Consider the following 20,494-nt stretch of genomic DNA (forward strand, 5'->3'; position numbering starts at 1 on the left):
TGCAGCTAGGTTATTGTTAAGTTTTTTATTTTTCCTTTTCCCCTCTAAAAAGTTTTCTGATTTACTGAAACTTTATTTGTATACTTTGCAATTTCACAATAAAGGTGGGAAAAGATCTGACATGATTTATTTTAGTGTCTTTTTTTTTTTTAACTTCACAAAAATCTTCCATTTTATCAGGGGTGTGTAGACTTTTTATATCCACTGTATATAAACTATATTGCAGAATACTGGTCCGTCAGTGATGGTATGGTGTAGGTGTACCTGTAATAAAACTCGATGGAAACTCGATTTCATGAAGTATTTGAGAACAGTGTGATTTGACTCTTTTGGGATAATATTATTGTCATTACAGTCATTATGGAAATGTAGTATTTGCATACAACTGTTGTAGTTTTTCAGAGCTGTAATTTTCACCTTGACCGGAAGATGGCAGTGTTCATATGAAATGATTTACTGCACCACGTGTGACGCAATTTGAGCATAAATTTGCCGTATAACGCAACCTACAAGGAGAATGGCACAATATTATGATACATGAGTACATCCTCGCTTTTTCCCATTTGGAAAGAGAGTAAAAACTACACAAAAGACTAAATTGGGTTTAGTTTTTTTGTTCTTCCTTGTGCTACTGTGAAGATTGTAATTTTTCATGCACTTCCCTACGCTTCTATAGAGCCTCTATACATAAGTTTATATAAACCTAATAAAATACCCAGGCCTTTGTTGTTATGATTTAGGCTACTGCATAAATGTAAAATGTCTATCAGAATTCAAGTCAAGGCTTAAAACCCACTCATTTCTCTCCTTTGCACTAGACAGAAACAAAGTATTGTTACACATTAAATCTCAGCCTTTGCTGAATGTTCATTCTCACTTATTCGCATGGGTTGTGTTATGTTTGTGCATAACGCATGACTGACACATTAAGCCATAGAGTGGAAGTTATATGTGGGGTTTATTTGAGGCTTATACATACTGACACATCATATCCAAAGTGCAAGGGCATGTGGTTTTTACTGACTATGACTCTTCTACTGTCTCTGTCCAAACCCTGATGAAGGGAGCAGCATTGTGGGACAAAACTGAGATTTATAAATGTCTTTGTTCACTATGGATGAGATCACAGGCTGTAAAGCTATATCCATTAAAAGGTACAGTCTTTTTACTGATGGGGATACAGACATAGATTAAAGAAGGAATGGGTTTCGATATGAACAAGACTTCAAGACATCTGGTTGAAAATCCCTAGAAAACCACTTGTCCTTGGTACACCTCACACACTTCACGCAGGGCCAGTGAGTTCACAATTCCATGATTAGTGTTTATTATATTAAGCTTGACAGCAACACAGGAGTAGACACCACCATCCACCATCCTGGGGTCAGCCCATTAAGAAGTTTCCAATAGTAAAGCTTCCTTTCTTTTGTTGGAGTGCTGCCCAGCATGCATTTATGCATACAAACTCAGACAAAGTACGCTTTTGTACTCCCAAAAAAACCACAAAGCAAACAGGAAAATGTGTGTATTTTCACACAGAGCAAATGGAACAAACATTGTATTCAAGGATTTTACAGTATAAATACTTTTACATTATTCTCACGGATAAATAATGCCCAACAGAAATATACACAATATACCATGTATAGCCATTTGAATCATGCGAACATGTTACACATATTGGTTTTGGTTCACATATTTCTGCACATCAAACAAAAAATTAAATGGCAGTTAGGTACACTGTACTTGCTTTAAACAATAGTGTACTATCTTATACATCTCCAGTAATGATTTGTGCTTAGTCTGACACAACAGTTCCAACAAGAAGTCAGTTTAAAAAAAAAAGTTAAGTCGCAATATAGTGCAAAACGCGTCCCAGGTGTTTGGGGGAAATGCCGGCAAAGTGCACTTTATATATAAACTCAGCAAAAAAAAAGAAACATCCCTTTTTCAGGAGACTGTATTTTAAAGATCATTTTGTAAAATCCAAATAAGCTTTACAGATCTTTATTGGAAAGGGTTTAAACAATTTTTCATGCTTGTTCAATGAACCATAAATAATTATTGCATATGCACCTGTGGAACAGTCCTTAAGACACTAACAGTTTACAGGCGGTAGGCAATTAATATCACAGTTGCAATAACTTGGGACACTAAAGAGACCTTTCTACTGACTCTGAAAAACACCAGAAGAAAGATGCCTATGGTTCCTGCTCACCTGCGTGAACATGCCATAGGCCTGCTGCAGGGAGGCATGAGGACTGCAGATGTGGCCAGAGCAGTAAACTGCAATGTCTGTAATGTAAGACGCCTAAGACAGTGCTACAGGGAGACAGGAAGGACAGCTGATCGTCATTGCTGTGGAAAATTACATGTAACCATGTGACCCCCCTGAAGTGATTGAGAACTTGCAAATACTTTGGTGGAAGAGTGGAGTCACATCTCACAGCAAGAACTGACAAATCTGGTGCAGTCCATGAGGATGAGATGCACTGTAGTACTTAAATCAGTTGGTGGACACTAGATAATGACTTTTACTTTTAATATTGACCCCGCCTTTGTTCAGGGACTCATTATTCCATTTCTATTCAGTTTATGTCTCAGTTGTTGAATGTTTTTATGTTAATACAAATATTTAGACATGTTAAGAAATTTGCTGGAAATAAAAGCAGAGGACGTTTCTTTTTTTTTTCTTTTTTTGCTGAGTATATATATATATATATATATATATATATATATATATATAAAATGCATACTTCAAATATATTTTTCTCATATGAATTCATAGGGTTGTCAATAATTGTTACACACCTATATTTAACAAAAAATGTTTTTTTGATAAAGCTGTGTTTTGTTTGTAATGGTTTGATATCCATGAGAGCAGAGTATTTCTGTTATTTTTTTTTTTAACAAAATATCAAAAGGTTAAACAATAAAGACAATTTTTCATAGCCTTCTTTGCTCATATTTACCAAGGGTGCCAATATTAGTGGAGGGCACTCCACTATATATATTGTTAGCCATAAAAAAGTAAAAACAAACAACCAAAACAAATGTACAGGATAGAACAGAAGTGAGTACACCCCTTTGCAATATCACTTAAATGTCAAATGATTCACAATTGTACCACCTTACAGTAATTGCACTACTTCTGTGTTGAACAGTGGGGTATTTGCTCTTATGTAAAATTAAAGATTAACAGCTTAGGTTTGCTATATGAAAAATACAGGCCCCACAGTAGGAACTCAATGCAACAAAAGTCAGTACACCTTTCATTACTGACAAAGAAATCTTTTGTTTTTTTTCAATACTTTGTATGTCCATGTTTATTTTTGATGAGAGTCCTGGGCATAGGATGAAGATACTAGTGTTGCATAAATTTCCAGAGAGCTGCTCTGCCATTCTTCAGAGACAGTTTTTTCAGCTGCTCTTTGCTAGTTGTGTTGCTCAACTTTCTCTTTCAAATATCCCTAAGGTGTTCTTTTTGAATCAAGTCAGACGACATACTTGGGCAGGTCATAGTTTTCGCTTTTTTTTGTCTTTAGAAATTCTTGTGTAATTTTGGCAGTGTGTTTAGCTCTCATGCTGGAATATTCCTCTTCTGCCAAGCTTCTGTCAGCCAGTATTTTGATATATACACAGGCATTCATGGTACCATCTATATAATGTCATATCCACAACATATTTTGTGCTCAATCAGCCCTATCTCATCATACTCCCACCTCTGTGCTTCACTGTCAGGACTATGCATTCACTGTGGTAGTCCTGGCCAGGTTCATGCCAAACATGCTGGACCCCATCTGAGCAGAACAAATGACCAAAGAATGTGCTCCCAATATTCATCAGGCTTCTTTTCATGTTCTTTAGCGAAGTTTAATGTTGAAGTTTTGTCCTGAAGAGCAAGCAAAGGTTTTTTTCTTGGACACCATCCATAGAGGCTGACATTATTCAATGTCCTTCACACTCTCTGAGCTGTCACAGAAATTCTGATTTCCACTGATAACCACTGTGCCATGTCTGAAGCACTTGCCCGTCTGTTTTTCAGAGCTAGATATGCAAGTAGCACACTGTCCATGGTAGTAGCCACTGCGGTTCTGATTAGTGTTACAATGACTCATTCTGTACCCCCTGATTACTGCTGCAACTGTGTTTCATCTGATTTTTAGTTGCTCATAAATCTTCCTGTATCCTTTTCCATCTTTGTGAAGTCTCACAATCAGATTTTTAAATTCTTCAGGCAGTTCTTTTCCATGTGGAGCCATTATGCAGACAAGTACTCTACTATTTTAACTTAGAAGTAATGCAGTGAGAGCTGATGAAATTTTTAATCATTTGGCATTTAAGTGACATTGCATAGGGGTGTACTTACTTCTTTTGTATACTGTACAAATCTCTGCTGCATATTCTTACGCATAATAAAAAACAATATTAAGAAGAAGACATCACGATGGCACAGCAGGTAACTCCAGGGTCTCCAGTTTGATCCTGAGCTTAGGTTACTGTCTGTGCAGATGTTCTCCCAGTGCCTGTGTGGGTTTTTCTCTGCGTTCTCCGGTTTCCACCCACCTTCCAAAAACATACAGGTAGGTGGATAGGTTATACTAACTTTCCCTATGTGTGAACCAGTGTGTGTTTGTGTGTGTGTGTGTGTGTGTGTGTGTGTGTGTGTGTGTGTGTGTGTGTGTGTATACGTGTTACTGAAATTAAAAATATCACACCAAAGTAACTGCAATTTTTAAAAATCATCTTTAGATGTCACAGATTTTGCAAAATGTTGTCTTAGCTCAACTCTTTCTTTTCTTCACAGCTATACTGTTTATACATCTTTATCTTAATTATTTTAGTCTTGTTTTGTATTGCGTATTCTTACTGTGGTTAGCACACTTGCCTCGTACCTCCTGGGTTGGGGGTTCGAATCCCACTTCCACCCGGTGTGTGTTGAGTTTTCATGCTCTTCCCATGCTTTGGGGGTGTCCTCCAGGTACTACGGTGTCTTCCCCCAGTCCAAAGACATGTGTTGTAGGCTGACTGTCATTTCTAAATTGTCCATAATGTGTATGAATGTGTGTGCAAATGTGCCTTGTAATGGATTGCCACCTCCTCCAGGGTGTCCCCCGCTTTGTGCCCCAAAGTTCCCTGGAATAGGCTCCAGGCTCCTCTGTGACCCTGTGTAGGATAAGCGGTACAGAAGATAGATAGATAGATAGATGGATGGATGGATGGATTTTGTGACGTCCATTTTACTAGAGCTTAACTATGAATGAGGGGCGTGGTCTATCTGTGTGTGGGGTGGGTTTGTTTACATGACGTTTACATCCTCTTGCACTAGTCTAGATCTAAGTCCAGTCTGTTGTGCACGGAGAGATTCACTGAGTACTCTCTAACACTGTGAACGCTGCTGAAGCTCCACTCCACGGAAGGTAATTTAACATTTCATTTATAAATGATGCGCGTCGTATGTTTCAGATTATGATCAGTAATCTCCAGGAGGGGAAAGATGGCGTGGTTAGTACTACACCGAGAGCCTCTCCTGTAGTATCTGATGCAATCGTTCGCTCCGGTGGGGTCATTTTACATGGTTAGCTTTAGCTTGCTAATCTATTGAAATGATCAGAACAGAAAGGAGGGTTTTGTTTGTTTGTTTGTTTGTTTGTTTTGTATTAACGTGTATGCTGTGGCGTATAAAAATAAAGGTAAACAGGAATCTGATAGCGACTGGTTGAATGAATGAATGAATGAATGAATGCATCTGGTATCATTAATGCATTATTATTATTTTTTATTATTATCATCATTATTATTATCAGTGTGGTGTATAATGCATTGATACAATACACTGTTTATTTATATACCTTAGTAGCACAGCAGATCATTTGGATTTATAACCATGCAGCCTATAATTTCATATTATCTTAGTGAAATCTTGGTTAAATCGGATTTTAATACTTCTTGCATCTCTTTCATCATCTTTTTCATCACAGTTCTATTTCTTTAACCAAACACAAATGCTGCTTTGGTATATATTTGGGTCTGTGGTATTTTCTGCCAGTCCTCACAGTGTACTATACTATATGCTCGTGTGTTGCTAATAGAAACCTTCACATTACATTGTTTATCGGTGTCTTCTTTCTGCGTCACTCCGTCTCGACTCTCAGTAACTCAACTAACGAAGATACACACAGTTAGTTGAGAATGAGTGAGTAATATAGAGATGTTGGAGTGTTTTCTGAGAGACAGTTTCTGCTCAGAGTTGCATCAGCTTGAGGACACAGGGATGCCAGCTCGCACGCGCTTTATATGGCTGTGATATATTTACACCGTAGCACACGGCTGACGTGTCAACATTTACTCACTCTTATAGTCCCCTTTTTTGGCTGCCTTCTAGTCAGAGAAGATGATAAGTTTTCTTTCATTTGTATATATAATAACTTAGTCACTAGATACGTCTTAAACACTGCATTTTCTTCCATAACTCAGTGCCAAACCGAGTTTCTGCTTGGACCGTGTTTACAGTTTTGTGAGTCCTCACAGAGCTTAGCCTCCAACTGGACAGCTCATTTAGTTTATAACTATAAGCACATAATACATGAGTAATCCAGGCAAATGAATGTAGGATGCTCTTATAGTGCTACAAAGTGGCTAACAGAACATATACCCTAATCATTAATTAAAGACGGACGCACCATGCTATTGATTAATTTGCCATTACTTATATCACTTAAGTTATAACAGCTATAAACAGTCCTTCCCCTTACAGTGTCTAATTTTCTGTCTCTCTCTTTCTCAAAAAACCCCATCTTATCATGTTACAGAGAAAATGCAAAATCCTTCCCCTTATCGGAAAAAAAACTGCTGACACTGGGCACTCCTTCCAAAAAGTCTAAATAAACATTTCCTCAAACTCTGCCACACATCACAACTGATAAACTGAACTTCTTTTTATGTCTTTTGCTTTGCTGCTAATTTCTCATATTTTAGCGCATATAGATGTGTGTATGATTGGGTATTTGTTTTTTATATATTTATGTGTGAGTTAGCTGTTCTTATTTGTGAGTGGTTTTAATTGGGCCTTTGGTACTTAATTTTGTTCCAGCTCATGTTCATGTGTTGGAATGACAATAAAAATCCTTGAAATATTCATCGTAGCGATTTATTATTATTATTTTGGCCACAAATGAATATGTTGATACTATGAGAGAATTTATTGAAACCATGAGTTTCTTGATTTATTCTTTTGCCAAGAAATACTTAATCTCGTATTTTAGCATGAGCGAGAAACAAAATTCAGGTGAGTTACGTCATTGTGGACACGGGAACTTAAGCGTGGTGATAAGTGATTGGCGATAATATTACACTTTAATCTTGGAAGGACACAGGAGTCACAGGAACTGTTAAAACTAATATAATTTGTTAAGTGAAATGAATTAACCGAAGGCTACATATTACATGTTAAGCCTTAGGCTTGAGTTACAAAGTAGCAAAAATTTTGGTATGTCATGGCCACAACATAATAATCTGTGACCATGAGATACTTAGGCTTATTAAAAAATACTTATTGGTTGGAATTTTGGCTCACTTTGCTCTGTCCAAGGACCCTGGGATTGTTCCACACTCAGTTTGTCACTCTTAATCATTTTCCGTATCTTACCATCTCATTACTGGATAATAAGCTTTAGAGTTTGGAAGGGAGCATAATGGAGAGGAGATTATACAGCCCCCTAAGGACGTGTTTCTGGGTTCGTTCTCAGGAATACGTGCCTCTATGCATCTTGAATCGAATTATTACCCGAATCAGGATTACTTTCCTAACAGTAAACAGCTGAGTGTTTGTAGAATCATGCTCAGGATCACATGCTGTCTGCATGTAATTTGACACCGAATGCAAATGGCACCTGTGGCTCTCTAAACATTTCCAGGCTTATTTCCCCGCATCTGATCAGCTTACGTTTTCAGTGTAACAAAATAAAACGCAAACAAAATCTCATGTGTTCTGCCACAGCACGGGGCTCACTTCGGGGTGTGCGTGTGCTCAAAAATGTCACAACCTCATATTATAGGATGTCCTGAGTTTGTCGATGAGTTCGCTGAGCATCATTGCTATGGTCTGCTGCGTCGAGACATTACTGACCTCAATTTGGAAAGGAGTGGACTTTAAGAAAGCCCGTTCCTGTGAGGATTTAGCTAATCCTGTCATGCAGACAGACTGTATGAAGCCTGAATGGGCCTTTTATGTACAGCCATACAGTGTCTGTTTGAACCTTTGAAAACAATGAAAGTGTTTTATTTAACCACTTCTTCCTTTTTTTATGCAAAATCTACTTTCCTGAAATAACAATAATGTTGAAAGGGGAAGTTGCTGCTTTCTTTTCGTTCAGATGCAACGAGATTTTTTTTGTTTTTTCAGATAGTGATGGTGTAATCTAATGTAGAAGAAGGAACCAAAACAAAATATTTGACCCAGAGGCTCCTGTTTAAACAAAAAAAAAAAAAAAAAGTTTAGCCGGTTGTTATTTACATAATCAGCTTAAGGTGCATTGCGGGATTTATTTTGAACAAAGCTCATCAGTGAGTCACTCCACAAACTCGCCTCCTCTTTTTGTTTACATGCCAGCCTCGTTTACTCAAAACACGCATCTGAGTCTGTACTGGCCATTTGTTTTCTATTCATACTTCTTTTCTTCAACATACCTGAGTTGTAGGTTAAAATATTCACTATCGTAGAGTGCATGCTTGTAGCTAATGGACCATTAGCAAAAGGTATATCGGATAAATACAAAAAAGGCTTTAGTGTAAAGGGCCATTGGTGGGTATCGTTAGTTAATTAGGATAATTTGGTGTATTTATGGAGATCATCATTGACACTGTGGCACAGTTATTCAAGCCCACTTGCATATCAGAATCAAGGCCTCGTGGAGAGCATAAGAAAGAGATTAGCACCGCTGTGTCCTAGTGACGCATTGTGGCACAACTAGTAGCCACCCACTGTATTCCCAGTGCAGAACAGTCGTACCCTTGCGAGAGCCTCACACACGCCGGATGATTACTGCCCAGAGACTCCTACTGAAAAGAATTTCTAAAGACTGTGGGTTCACTTTGCACTCCCTAACCCTGAACCTTGAACGAAATCTTTTAAAAAAAACAAAAAACTACAGGCTGATAAACTAGTAGAGCTTTTTATTAAATATTATGTGAGCTGTTTGGATTCCTCATGGCTGCTTTTCTCACTAAAGCAAGCAGAGCCAGTGAGCAGTGAATGAAGGCAGTCATTGTACGTGTTGTCTGAAGTCCAAGTGGTGACTTTAAGCGTTGAGCTCTTGCCTGCACCAATTTTGCTTGAACCGTAAAGTTTCTCCAGGTTCTCTGCCAAGATAAACAGTATATCGTGCAGATAAAAGGGTCTATTTCAGCCTCTCCATTGTATGCCGAATTACAGGGATGTTTTTGTTGCTTTTTTGACCAAATTCCTTCTTTGTCCCACCTGTCTTTGATGTACAAAAGCAGAGTACAGACGCGGTACTGTAAGAGACAATCTGTTTAAGTTTTCACATCCGTACCATGAAACAGGTCATGTTAAGTTTTTGTCTACATGACCCCTATATTTTTAGTAGGAAATCCAATTTTTGGAAATGTTTGTATATCTACATAGTATCTGTGTAGTCCCACCCATTCTCTCTCTCTCTCTCTCAAAAAGAATATGTCTTCGAATAGGACTTTCAAGATCTTGGTGAAATTCTATTCCCAAAATCCACAAGCTGGTGTTAGTTGCTTATGAACTGTGTTTGTGAACGTTAAAGGAATGACGCATGAATGAGGAGTGTTGCTATTGTAAATCGGCCCTGACCGCGCCCACGCTGAAATAAATATAATACGCTGTACTGCTGTTGTAAATATTGGCACCAGGAACATGATGTCCTTGGTAAGTTACTAGGCACTCTCGCTGTTGTATCAATATTAGTAAAGCCTCAAGATAGGCAATCAGACAGCTGCATTGACTGGCTTCTGTTCACATTGCCCATCCTTGAGCTTCTCCATAAAAAAGGATCACTTCTGCCTATCTTGCTTTATGTTATCGCCGTATAGTGAGCGTTTTAACTGATAGCAATATGGAGGTCTGATGTAAATGTGGGTGTAAATGTGGTTCCAGCTGGTCAAATATCCGTGGTGAAAATGTACACCGTGTAGTGGAGGCTGTCTTTGTTGCAGGCTACTCGGATGACACTGCAAATGCAATTCTTAAAGCTTTGCGAATGTGATGTAAGAGTATTATTTGTCATTATGGGGAAAAAGGGATGTTTGACAAATGAATGATTGAAATACAGTATACTAATGCAATTATTACCCTCAGGTTATAACAGCAATGGTTTGAGTTTGGTTAATGTATCAAATGTGCCAAGGAATGTGATACAGTCAGTATTGTCTTCCTGCTCTAATTTTAAAAATATTAGGAAAGGATTTTGCGCTATTCTGTACGACTTTGCAGTTTGGCAAAACATTGAGGCTGGAATTCTGAGCACGATCAGACTGGAATTAATGACACTGCTCATTCAGTCTTGTGACGACTAGATCCTTTGTGCGAGGGGGAAAAACGGAATGCCGCATGAATCATTCAGCAAATGATTGGCAGTTCTCGCACACGCCTACACACACCCACCCTATCTGTTTCGTTCCTCATTCATAGGTGAGTGGAAACAAAACAAGTCTCTCTGCTGCTGCTTACATTTATTCACGTTGACAAACCCCGAAACGTCTCGACTCCATTCACCTACAAGCAGCCATGGTGGACAAACTGGCCTCTGTAGGACGCATGCTGTTGCGGCGCCGTGTTCTGGACTGTTCCAGCGTGGAGACCCGCTTCGCCCGCTGCCTCTCCACTCTGGATCTGGTGGCTCTGGGTGTGGGCTCTACACTCGGTGCTGGTGTCTATGTGTTGGCTGGAGAGGTAGCAAGAGAGAAGGCAGGTCCCGCTATTGTCTTGTGTTTCCTGGTGGCAGCCCTGTCATCCATGCTGGCAGGACTTTGCTATGCAGAGTTTGGGGCTCGAGTGCCAAAGACGGGCTCGGCTTACCTGTACAGCTACGTGACTGTGGGAGAAATCTGGGCTTTCATTACTGGCTGGAACCTCATCCTGTCTTATGTCATCGGTGAGTTGTGTGACTGGCCTTGGATTGATATTTGAGACATTTGACATTTGACGATGGAGCTAATGAGGCGTCTTGTGATCTTCAGGTACAGCCAGTGTTGCTCGAGCTTGGAGCTCCACCTTTGATAACCTGATAGAGCAGCGGATCTCGACCTTCTTCAGGTCCGTCATGTCCATGAAGGTTCCAGGCAATGTGCTTGCTGAGTACCCAGACCTGTTCGCTCTCGTTCTCATTCTGCTGCTGACTGGTGAGCAAACTATTAATGTCGACACATAGATCATTTTTCATGCATGCAGAATGTTACACAAGAGAATGCCTTTCATTCATTGTTTCATTTTTAGGTCTGCTTGCATTTGGTGTGAATGAGTCTGCTCTCGTCAACAAAATCTTCACTGGAATCAACTTGGTGGTGTTGGGATTTGTTATGATCTCAGGCTTCGTGAAAGGCAATACAGCAAACTGGAATCTCACAAAGGATGACTTTGTCAATGATACCAACATTACAGCACCAGAGTGAGTTATATTTTAACATTTCATTTCTCATGTTGGATGTGTGATGTATACACCTGTGGTGGTAAGACATGTTCTGATATCCTCAGATATGTGTTGAAATCTTTTGGAGATGGTGGTTTTGCACCATTTGGCTTCAGAGGCATCTTGGCTGGTGCGGCCACCTGTTTCTACGCCTTTGTGGGTTTCGACTGCATCGCAACTACAAGTGAGTCCTCGTATTCCTCCTGTTGTTCCCCTGTGTTGTGTCTGAGTACTGTTTAGTTTATTGAATGCCATGGCTGATGTGTTAAATCTGAACCCATTTTCTGTAGGTGAGGAAGCCAAGAACCCAATGCGCTCCATCCCTGTGGGCATTGTTGTTTCTCTGCTCATCTGCTTCTTCGCCTATTTCGGTGTGTCCGCCGCACTCACACTAATGATGCCATATTACAAACTCAATACCCAGAGCCCTTTGCCTGAGGCCTTCAGCTATGTGGGCTGGGCACCAGCACGATACATAGTGGCTGTGGGTTCGCTCTGCGCCCTTTCTACCAGGTAAGACGATCAGGGAGTTAGAAAAGAACTTTGTTGGTATGGATATTTGTTTTGAAGTGAATGTGTTGTTACGTGGGAATTTGATGAAGAGAGCTGGCAAGTAAATGAGTCTTACAACGTGTGTCCGCATTCCATACATTTGAATCAAGAGCATATCTGGGCTGAGTTAAGTGATCACGATAGCATTACACGAAACACTCTCTCTGCCAGTGAAGATGATGTTAACTTTACAGTGCTGTGGAGAAACTGGGCGTGAAGACATGTTTGAACAGTTGAACAGTTTTGCTTATAGACAGCGAGAGCAGCAGAAAAATTCTTCTGACCCAGCGAAGTCCAATACAGTGTTTGTTTCTCATCCTTCAGTCTGCTGGGCTCCATGTTTCCCATGCCACGTGTAATCTACGCCATGGCCGAGGACGGGCTGCTGTTTCGCTTTCTCTCCAGCATGAACAAGCGCACCAAAACCCCACTCCTGGCCACGGCCGTGTCTGGCTTCGTAGCTGGTGAGAAAAGCTCTGTGCTTCAGAGTTTGTACAATGTAGGACTGGGCAAGATGATATAATATTATCACAATGACATTGTGATAAATTGTCAAATTTCCCATCCGTCCAGGATTTTGTGATTTCGAGATCACAGAAATTAATGTATTTTCGCAGATTTGGGCCAAGACGCGCCATGTGACGTCATCACAACGCGCTTTCAGCCAAAGTCCTCTTCGATTCGCTTGCGCCGAACATGATTACAGCTAAAAGGTCTCATTTACCAACAAACATGACTGTGAAAGACCTCGCAAAACACTTTCGTGCAATTGCAATTTCGTCAATCCAAGTAGTTTTCTGCAAAACAAAGCGCAAGTTTCTTAGATATTGACGGTATAGAACATTTTTCTCTAGTGGACCAAAAACATTTGTTTTTTGTCATTTGTGAGTTCATAAAAATTGAGAGAAGCACCCTTCTTTACATTTTTGTAGACATTAAGTAAAATCACCACAAGCTCTGTTTTTCAAGCTCTTAGATTAAATGGCTGTTTCTCCCACTATTTTTTAACGATGCATATTAGAATAATAGAAATGTGTATAATAGAAATGTCTGAGTATCGTGATAATGTTTTCATCATATCACCACCCCTAGTAGAATGATATGGCTCGCAATGAGGTAATGTACTTCTTTTATCTTTGGTAGCACTCATGGCTTTCCTGTTTGACCTGGCTGCATTGGTTGACCTCATGTCTATTGGGACATTGCTGGCCTACTCTCTGGTGGCTGTTTGTGTTCTCATTCTCAGGTATGCAAGAACTTAGATCCATTCTAAACATATTTCTACACTCATAACGTTGTGTACGTGGAATGACTTGTTTGTGTGTGTGTAGATACCAGCCGGGGATGCTTGGCTCCTCCAGTCAGAGTGAGAAACTGGTGGAGCTGGTGGGAGGTGAGAAGGTGGCTGTGTCTGGAGACAGTGGAGATGAATATTGTCTTGATTCAGACGATCGTCTCCCCAGGGAAGAGTTCTCCTTCAAGCTACTATTGGTTCCCTCCAGGGACACCCCGACCAAAATGTCTGGAACAATCGTCTATGCTGTAACTGCGATTATCTGTAAGAAATGTGCAATTGCACACTTTTTTTTTTGCTTTATGCAACCAGTTTAGTCAGTGTAGGGCTGTGTGATGGAGCTAAATGATCACAATTATTCCTTCCTACTGCACATTAAGCCTTTCACTGACTAGTATAAGTATCTTTGAATCAAAATAAGACTGGTCGTTAGTCACTTTAATGAGTCAATCATGTTACTACAGTTTGTCTGTAAATAAATGGATGGATGGGTAGAGGGTTTGGATTGATGGAATGATGGTGGGTGTATGGTGGATTTGGTTTGAAGGATAGATAAATGGCCGGAGGAATAGAATGAAGAGAATGCGTAGAAGAATGGGAAGATGAAAAAAGAAAGGGTGGGGTTGAATGCATGGAGGGTTCGAAAGGATGAATGGAGGGATTGGATGGATAGAGCTGGGTGGAAAGGAAAAGGATGGATGGGTCAATGGAGGAGTTGGATGGCTGGAGGAAATGGATGAAGACAATGCATGGATTGATGGAAAGATGAGTAGAAGGGGTTGATGGGTGACCAAATAGATACACGGATAGGGGGATTGGATGGATGGATGGATGGATGGATAGATGAATAGACAGAGAAATCTTGCTCCATGATTATTTGCGTAGCCCAGCTTCAATGTGCCTTTTTCACAAAAATACAAACAAAAAGACCAGACTAAATATAAACAAAGGTTTAATGGATTAGTATAAATTCACTGTTGGAACAGAAGTGTAATTTGATCAGGCTCATCCACAGAGAGTGTAAACCGTGTGTACTGTGTTCCCCTCAGCCGTGCTGATCACTGTGCTGTGTGGCGTGTTGGCCATGTGGCTGGACGAATTGATGAACGGCCATCCTGTGTGGGTGGCCGTGTGTGCCGTTCTCACGTTGCTGTGCTTCTTCTGTGTCATCATCATCTGGAGGCAGCCCGAGAGCAAAGAAGTGCTCACCTTCAAGGTACTCGTGAGATAAATAATTCTTCGTGTCACTATATGTTCAGTATGAGTTGCTAAGCCTGATGTTTTTCTTCTGCAGGTGCCTCTTCTGCCTTGGCTGCCTCTGTTTAGTGTTTTTGTCAACATCTACCTCATGATGCAGCTGGATCTGGCCACATGGTGCCGCTTTGCAGTTTGGATGGCTGTTGGTGAGCACACTATTTTTAACTATGTGTTTAAAATGCCATACTTGTACAATGCACATTGCACCAGTATCCTGTATACTGGGTTGTTAAGTGTCACAGTTCCATGGTGTAGGGATCAGACAGTTACCTCACCGTAGACATTTTTAAAATACTGATTAAAATCTATTACTATCTTTTTTTTTTCCTTTTTTTTTTTTTTTAAACCTCATCTAGTTACTTATTTCAGTGGTTCTCATTCGTTTCTAAATCATACAACAGCAGCCTCAGTTTCTCTGCGCAGGGAATGAAATTGCACAGAAAAGCCTTTGGTTGTGTAATCACTTTCTGTTGCTTCCTCTGCTGCCACTCCTAGCATGTTCGTAACTCTCTCATACACAACAGCTTTCAAACACACAGAAGAACATGGCATTGCTGAAGATATCTGCACATCCCATGATAACTTTTATTTTTGTTTGTTTGGCTCAGCGCCACCGTACCTCACAGCCACGCTCTCTTTCAACTTATAAAAGCAACATGAAAAGTACTGACAGTTTTAGAGAAGTTGTTCTCTGAAATATCAAGGTGGTGCAAAACTTATGTAACAGTGTTTCTTAACACTGTGATGGCATGAAACGGATATTTTTAGACTGGGTTGTCATAACCAGGAACATTTCTAACGTCATATCCGAACTATTTACTATACTATATGTTTTATACAGTATGAATTTTTTGTGTATTCTACAGTCATTATGTACTTTATGCCTTAGAATAATGTTACACTACTTACTTTTTTATTGACCATGATTCAAAATGTTTTTCCTTTTGGTGATTTAAGCTAAATATGACCGACCGTAATTAAACCAGTACAAAAAGTTAAAGCTGCCTTACTGAGCTTTTGCCTCTCTATCGCCATCTCTGTTTAAAACATAAAATTCCATGTTACAAAAAAATTGCAGAGTTGCTTTGTTTTTTAAACGTGGGCTGTGCGGATGAATCTGATGGTTTGAGGTATGCGTATGCGTTGTATATTAGCTCCAATACTTGTTACTGGAGGTGGCGGTGGATACGGTTTTCTTTGGAGTAGAGGCAAGTTGCTCTCTCTCATAGCTAGCAGAAAATAAGTGCAATTTATCACACTGACCATAGCAAAACAAAGCAAAAAAAAAAAACACAGGAAACTCACTACCTAGCTGAATCAAGCGAACAGGTGCGCTAAAGTTAGCTAGCTACCTACTGAGCGACTGAAATGTCTGACCTGTTCAGCAGAAAAAAAGCCATCTCTGCGCCAGTCTTCAATCCCTTCAGATCTCAGAGTTTTCCCCACCTCTCAAAAGCCATGCCGATATTTATTCTCATTTTAGCGCAGGCTCTGTCACGTTCCCTTTTTGACTGCAGGCTCTCCATAGTTCGAGGTTTCTTGGTTTTGACAACAGCTGATTCCCCAGATGTCAACGACGATTGCGCTTAGAACTAAACAGACGTCCTGATGACACGTTTATATTCTAAGCAGCTGTTGTAAGAATAAGCTACAAACACTCCACCATCCTCAGCACTCGCACGCACGATATAGTAGCTGGCTCTTCGTCTTTCTGTGTACGAACGTGGCGTAACCACGCAAAGGTGAATGACATCAAACTGACGTTTCCCACGAAATTCGACCCGACTGCTCAAACTATAAATCATTATTATAAGGTTACAGTTGTGAATCAGGGTAAGGTAAGGAGACAGTTTTGAACACTGATTTTTTTATGTACCTGCTTGATAATTGATTTTTGTTCAATTTTAACCAAATTTTGTTTTTTTCATTTTTCACTTTCATTTTTTGCTTTCAGATTTAAAAATTTTCCTTTGCTATTTTATTCCTCTTGTATCTTATACTTGTGTATTCAGCGTGCGTTATCATCCAGGTGTTCTGGGCATAGTGAGCATTTTTACAATTTACAGTGTAGGTGGGGTTCAGTATGTTTTATGTGTGGTATGATTTTTCAGGCATTTGCACCTAGCCATTTAGCAAACACTTCAATCCAGAGTGACTTAGATAATATGCAAAGGGTCAAAGGTAAAGAACCTATCATGTTCATATAAAGAAGTAATACAAAAGCTGAGCAATGCAACAAAAGTGCAGAGAAAATTAGAAAGAAATGTGTCCATTTCAAATGAACTTTGTCGAAGAACACAGAGTGGTGCAGGGACGGCGTCATTTTGTATCATTTGATCACAGAGCTTATTTTTTGCGATAATCCAAAAGCCTGTGTGAAAATCTTATTGGGTTTCTGTCACAGTAACCAGTGTGACGCTAACTTCCTGGTTCCGGTACAAATGACGTCATCCCTGCACCACTCTATTAGTTGTTGTGACTACCAAATGTATACTTTTTAGCAAACCAGTCATGTATCATGACTATTTAAAATGCCGATTAAGAGCACCCTTCGCTTGTACATTTATTCCTGTCCTCCTGATGTTTTCCCTATTCAGGCTTCGCGATCTACTTCTTCTATGGGATCTGGAACAGCAGTGAAGCCCTGAACAGCATCCAGCGAAAAAAGAATAAGAAAACCCCCATCTACTTAGGAGCTGATGAGAGTGAGGTGGAGGGCATGTCTCCTTGATAAACAAAGAGAATCAGTTCATCTCTAACCATGAAGTACTACACTTACAAAGCGAAGACTACAAATTCAGTGTTATACAGTTGAAAGTCTTTATTCTTATAGATTATGTCGAGCGTTTTATTTCAAAACAAACCAACCAACCAACCAACAAAAACTAGACCGTTCTCAGTATATAAAATCAATATGATTTAGAAAGTTTTACTTGACATCAACGAACCTAAATGAGCGGTAATAACACAGTACAGATAAATACTATCAGCACTCAAGCTGATGGACGTTGTGTACTCGTTGATACTGTAGAAGCTGGTGTCTGTTAGACAGTAGGCCAAGTGTATACAGGGTATTTGTGAACATGTGGCGATTGTTAGTTGTTTCCTTAACCTTGTCATAATTACAACGTCTGTTAAAACCGAGCCCTTTTTGGACAGAGCTGCTACAAAGTCCAAAGCGTGGTCCACTGTGCAGTCACATTGTGCATAACTTGGTGTGACGTTACAGTGACCTCTAGTGGCTGAGGCAACTCCCTGCAACAGCAACTCCTTCCAAGTGAACAGAATGCTACATCGCTACATTTTGACTTTGCTTGTTTACGCTTTAACATTAATTGCTGAGACCTGTCACTGATTATGCAGTTCATTCAGTATTAAGGCAACAAGCTTAGATATAACTTAGAATAGGTTTTCTTTATTATTATTATTATTTTAAATCCAAAACAGACATATCTACTGTTAATAATGGATTAGTATTGTAGAATGTCTGGGTGAGATGGAAGCGAATGAATGCAAGTGTGTGAGGCAAATGGAGAACAACTTATTTTCTGTTGTATAGTAAGTCCTAATCTTTTTTTTTTTTTTTTTTTTTAATGTTAATGCCCTTTTTTTTTTTTTTTTTTTTAAACCTTTTTTAAAGTGTCTAAGAGACTAGACAAACTCTACAATAGGGTTTGATGTAATCGGGAAAATCACGGGAAGAGAAAACTGATCAAAATCCTGTACTGGAATTTTTGTATGTAAAATAACAGTTGTATTTAAACCGGAATGTAAAGGTCTTATAGACGACATACCAGATATCACTCATATGTGTGTGTGTGTGTGTTGATATATAGATATATAAAGGGGGGTAGCATATTTGCCTCGCACTGCTGAGGTTGGGGGTTCGAATCCCGCATCCACCCTGTGTGTGTGGTGTTTGCATGCTTTTCCCATGCTTCGGGGGTTTCCTCCATGTACTCCAGTTTCCACCCACAGTCCAAAGACATGCACTGTAGGCTGACTGGCATTTCAAAAAGTGTCCATAGTGTGTGAATGGGTGTGTAATTGTGCCCTGTGATGGGTTGGAACCCCAACCAGGGTGTTCCCAACCATGTGTTTTGAATTCTCTGGGATAGGCTATCCAGGCAGTATGGAAAATGGATGGAGATATATATATGTATGACACACACACACACACACATAGTGTACATCCTAAACGAATTGGTTACGACTACAGTTTTTATCATATCTCACGGTATGGACACTTGTGAGGGAAAAATATATTATATATTTTTTTAGTTTCCATTGAAACTTTTTTTTGCTGTGGTTGAATTTATCTTTTTCTATTCATTCTTTTTTGTAGAATTATTTCTAACCTAGTGGGGTTGTAGTGTACTACTGTGTGTGTGTGTGTGTGTGTGTATATATATATATATATATGTATATATATATATATATATATATATATATATATATATATATATATATATATATGTAAAGCTATGATATTGTAACTAATATTTCTTTTCTAGCCTTGTCTATATTTAATGAACTAATTATTCCTGCTTTGTATTACATATATTACAAGTTTAGACATGTATTTTTGTATAGTTTTACCATGTATGATATATGAAATGTGTCTATTTACATGCTCTGTACATGTAAATATTCTGAGTAAGTGTTCTGAGATACATTAGCGTTCAGGCATTTCAGATTGGAGGTTAGTTTCTCCGATGCAGAACTGTGCTTGAGTTCAAATTTCCCCTTGAAGATCCTTATTGCTGGTAGACGCCCGTGCCTACCGAGCCATTTGCCTTTCAGCTTCACTTTTAAGTGTATATTATATATATCTTTGCTATAATCTGTACTTTTTTGTCACTGGATTTTGTACACTGTAAATAAATGTCATGTAAAATGTTTTTTGTTTTTGTTTTTTAAATAAAATTGTCATTCTTGAATGACTTGACGATCCCAGTCGATTTTAGGTTCTAAGAATAAAAATCCAAGCTAACATTACATTACACCCAAAAACCTGAAGCACAACAAATAAACAACTTGGATGGGATGTAGTCTTTCATTAATAATCTTTCATGTCACATTTTATTGGTATTACATTTCATCTTTCATACAAGATCAATAAATACATAGCTAATAGTTGGTTCAACCTGTTAAATGACAATGTATTGGTTAATAGTCAAACAATAAAATTTCTTTGATGGATATGAAAGGGTTAAAGCGCTAAAGAAGACCCCATTCCGAATGTTCGTTTAAAGACTGGATCAGAAAGGAAAAGAGACTAGATGCTAGAATAATAAGGAGGAAAAAGATGTCGTCGTTTTTAAAAGCTGTGACTGGTGTTTGCGTTACACTTGTCCTTCTTTGCATCTCTGAAATGTTCCATCTGACATCCCGATTAATAGTCAAACATCAGAGGTTACTGCATGTGAGTGAATCATTTACGAATAACCAAGTTATGGCGCTTGTATTCATAGCAGAAATGGAGTTAGATTTGCAAATCAGACCAGCAAGTAAGCTCAGTGGAAAGCTCACTGCATGCTTCCTGTGAAAACAGGTAACATTCTTTAAAATGTTTCAAATGAGATAAATAGCAAATAGATGGTAATAAAGTAGAACACAACGTGGCAACCAAAGATGTACAGTAGTGATACTCTGAGTTGTATGATTCTGCCTTTTCATATCTCCACAAACCGTTTAGGTTGGGGGAGAACAGGAC

At 39.2% G+C, this 20,494-nt stretch overlaps 1 protein-coding gene across 1 annotated transcript; it reads left to right on the forward strand.

Annotated features, from left to right (window-relative positions):
* Positions 1 to 4,802: 4,802 nt before the first annotated feature.
* Positions 4,803 to 19,172, forward strand: slc7a3a (solute carrier family 7 member 3a). Its single transcript, XM_053648661.1, has 12 exons — positions 4,803 to 5,420; positions 10,679 to 11,141; positions 11,227 to 11,388; positions 11,483 to 11,654; positions 11,741 to 11,859; positions 11,966 to 12,188; positions 12,552 to 12,691; positions 13,371 to 13,473; positions 13,559 to 13,785; positions 14,571 to 14,737; positions 14,816 to 14,924; positions 17,376 to 19,172. Exons 2-12 carry the CDS (start codon positions 10,775 to 10,777, stop codon positions 17,507 to 17,509), a joined length of 1,923 nt encoding a protein of 640 aa, XP_053504636.1. The 5' UTR covers positions 4,803 to 5,420; positions 10,679 to 10,774; the 3' UTR covers positions 17,510 to 19,172.
* Positions 19,173 to 20,494: the final 1,322 nt, after the last annotated feature.

The sequence above is a fragment of the Ictalurus furcatus genome, chromosome 18 (assembly GCF_023375685.1).
Source record: "Ictalurus furcatus strain D&B chromosome 18, Billie_1.0, whole genome shotgun sequence".
Classification (NCBI taxonomy): Eukaryota; Metazoa; Chordata; class Actinopteri; order Siluriformes; family Ictaluridae; genus Ictalurus; species Ictalurus furcatus.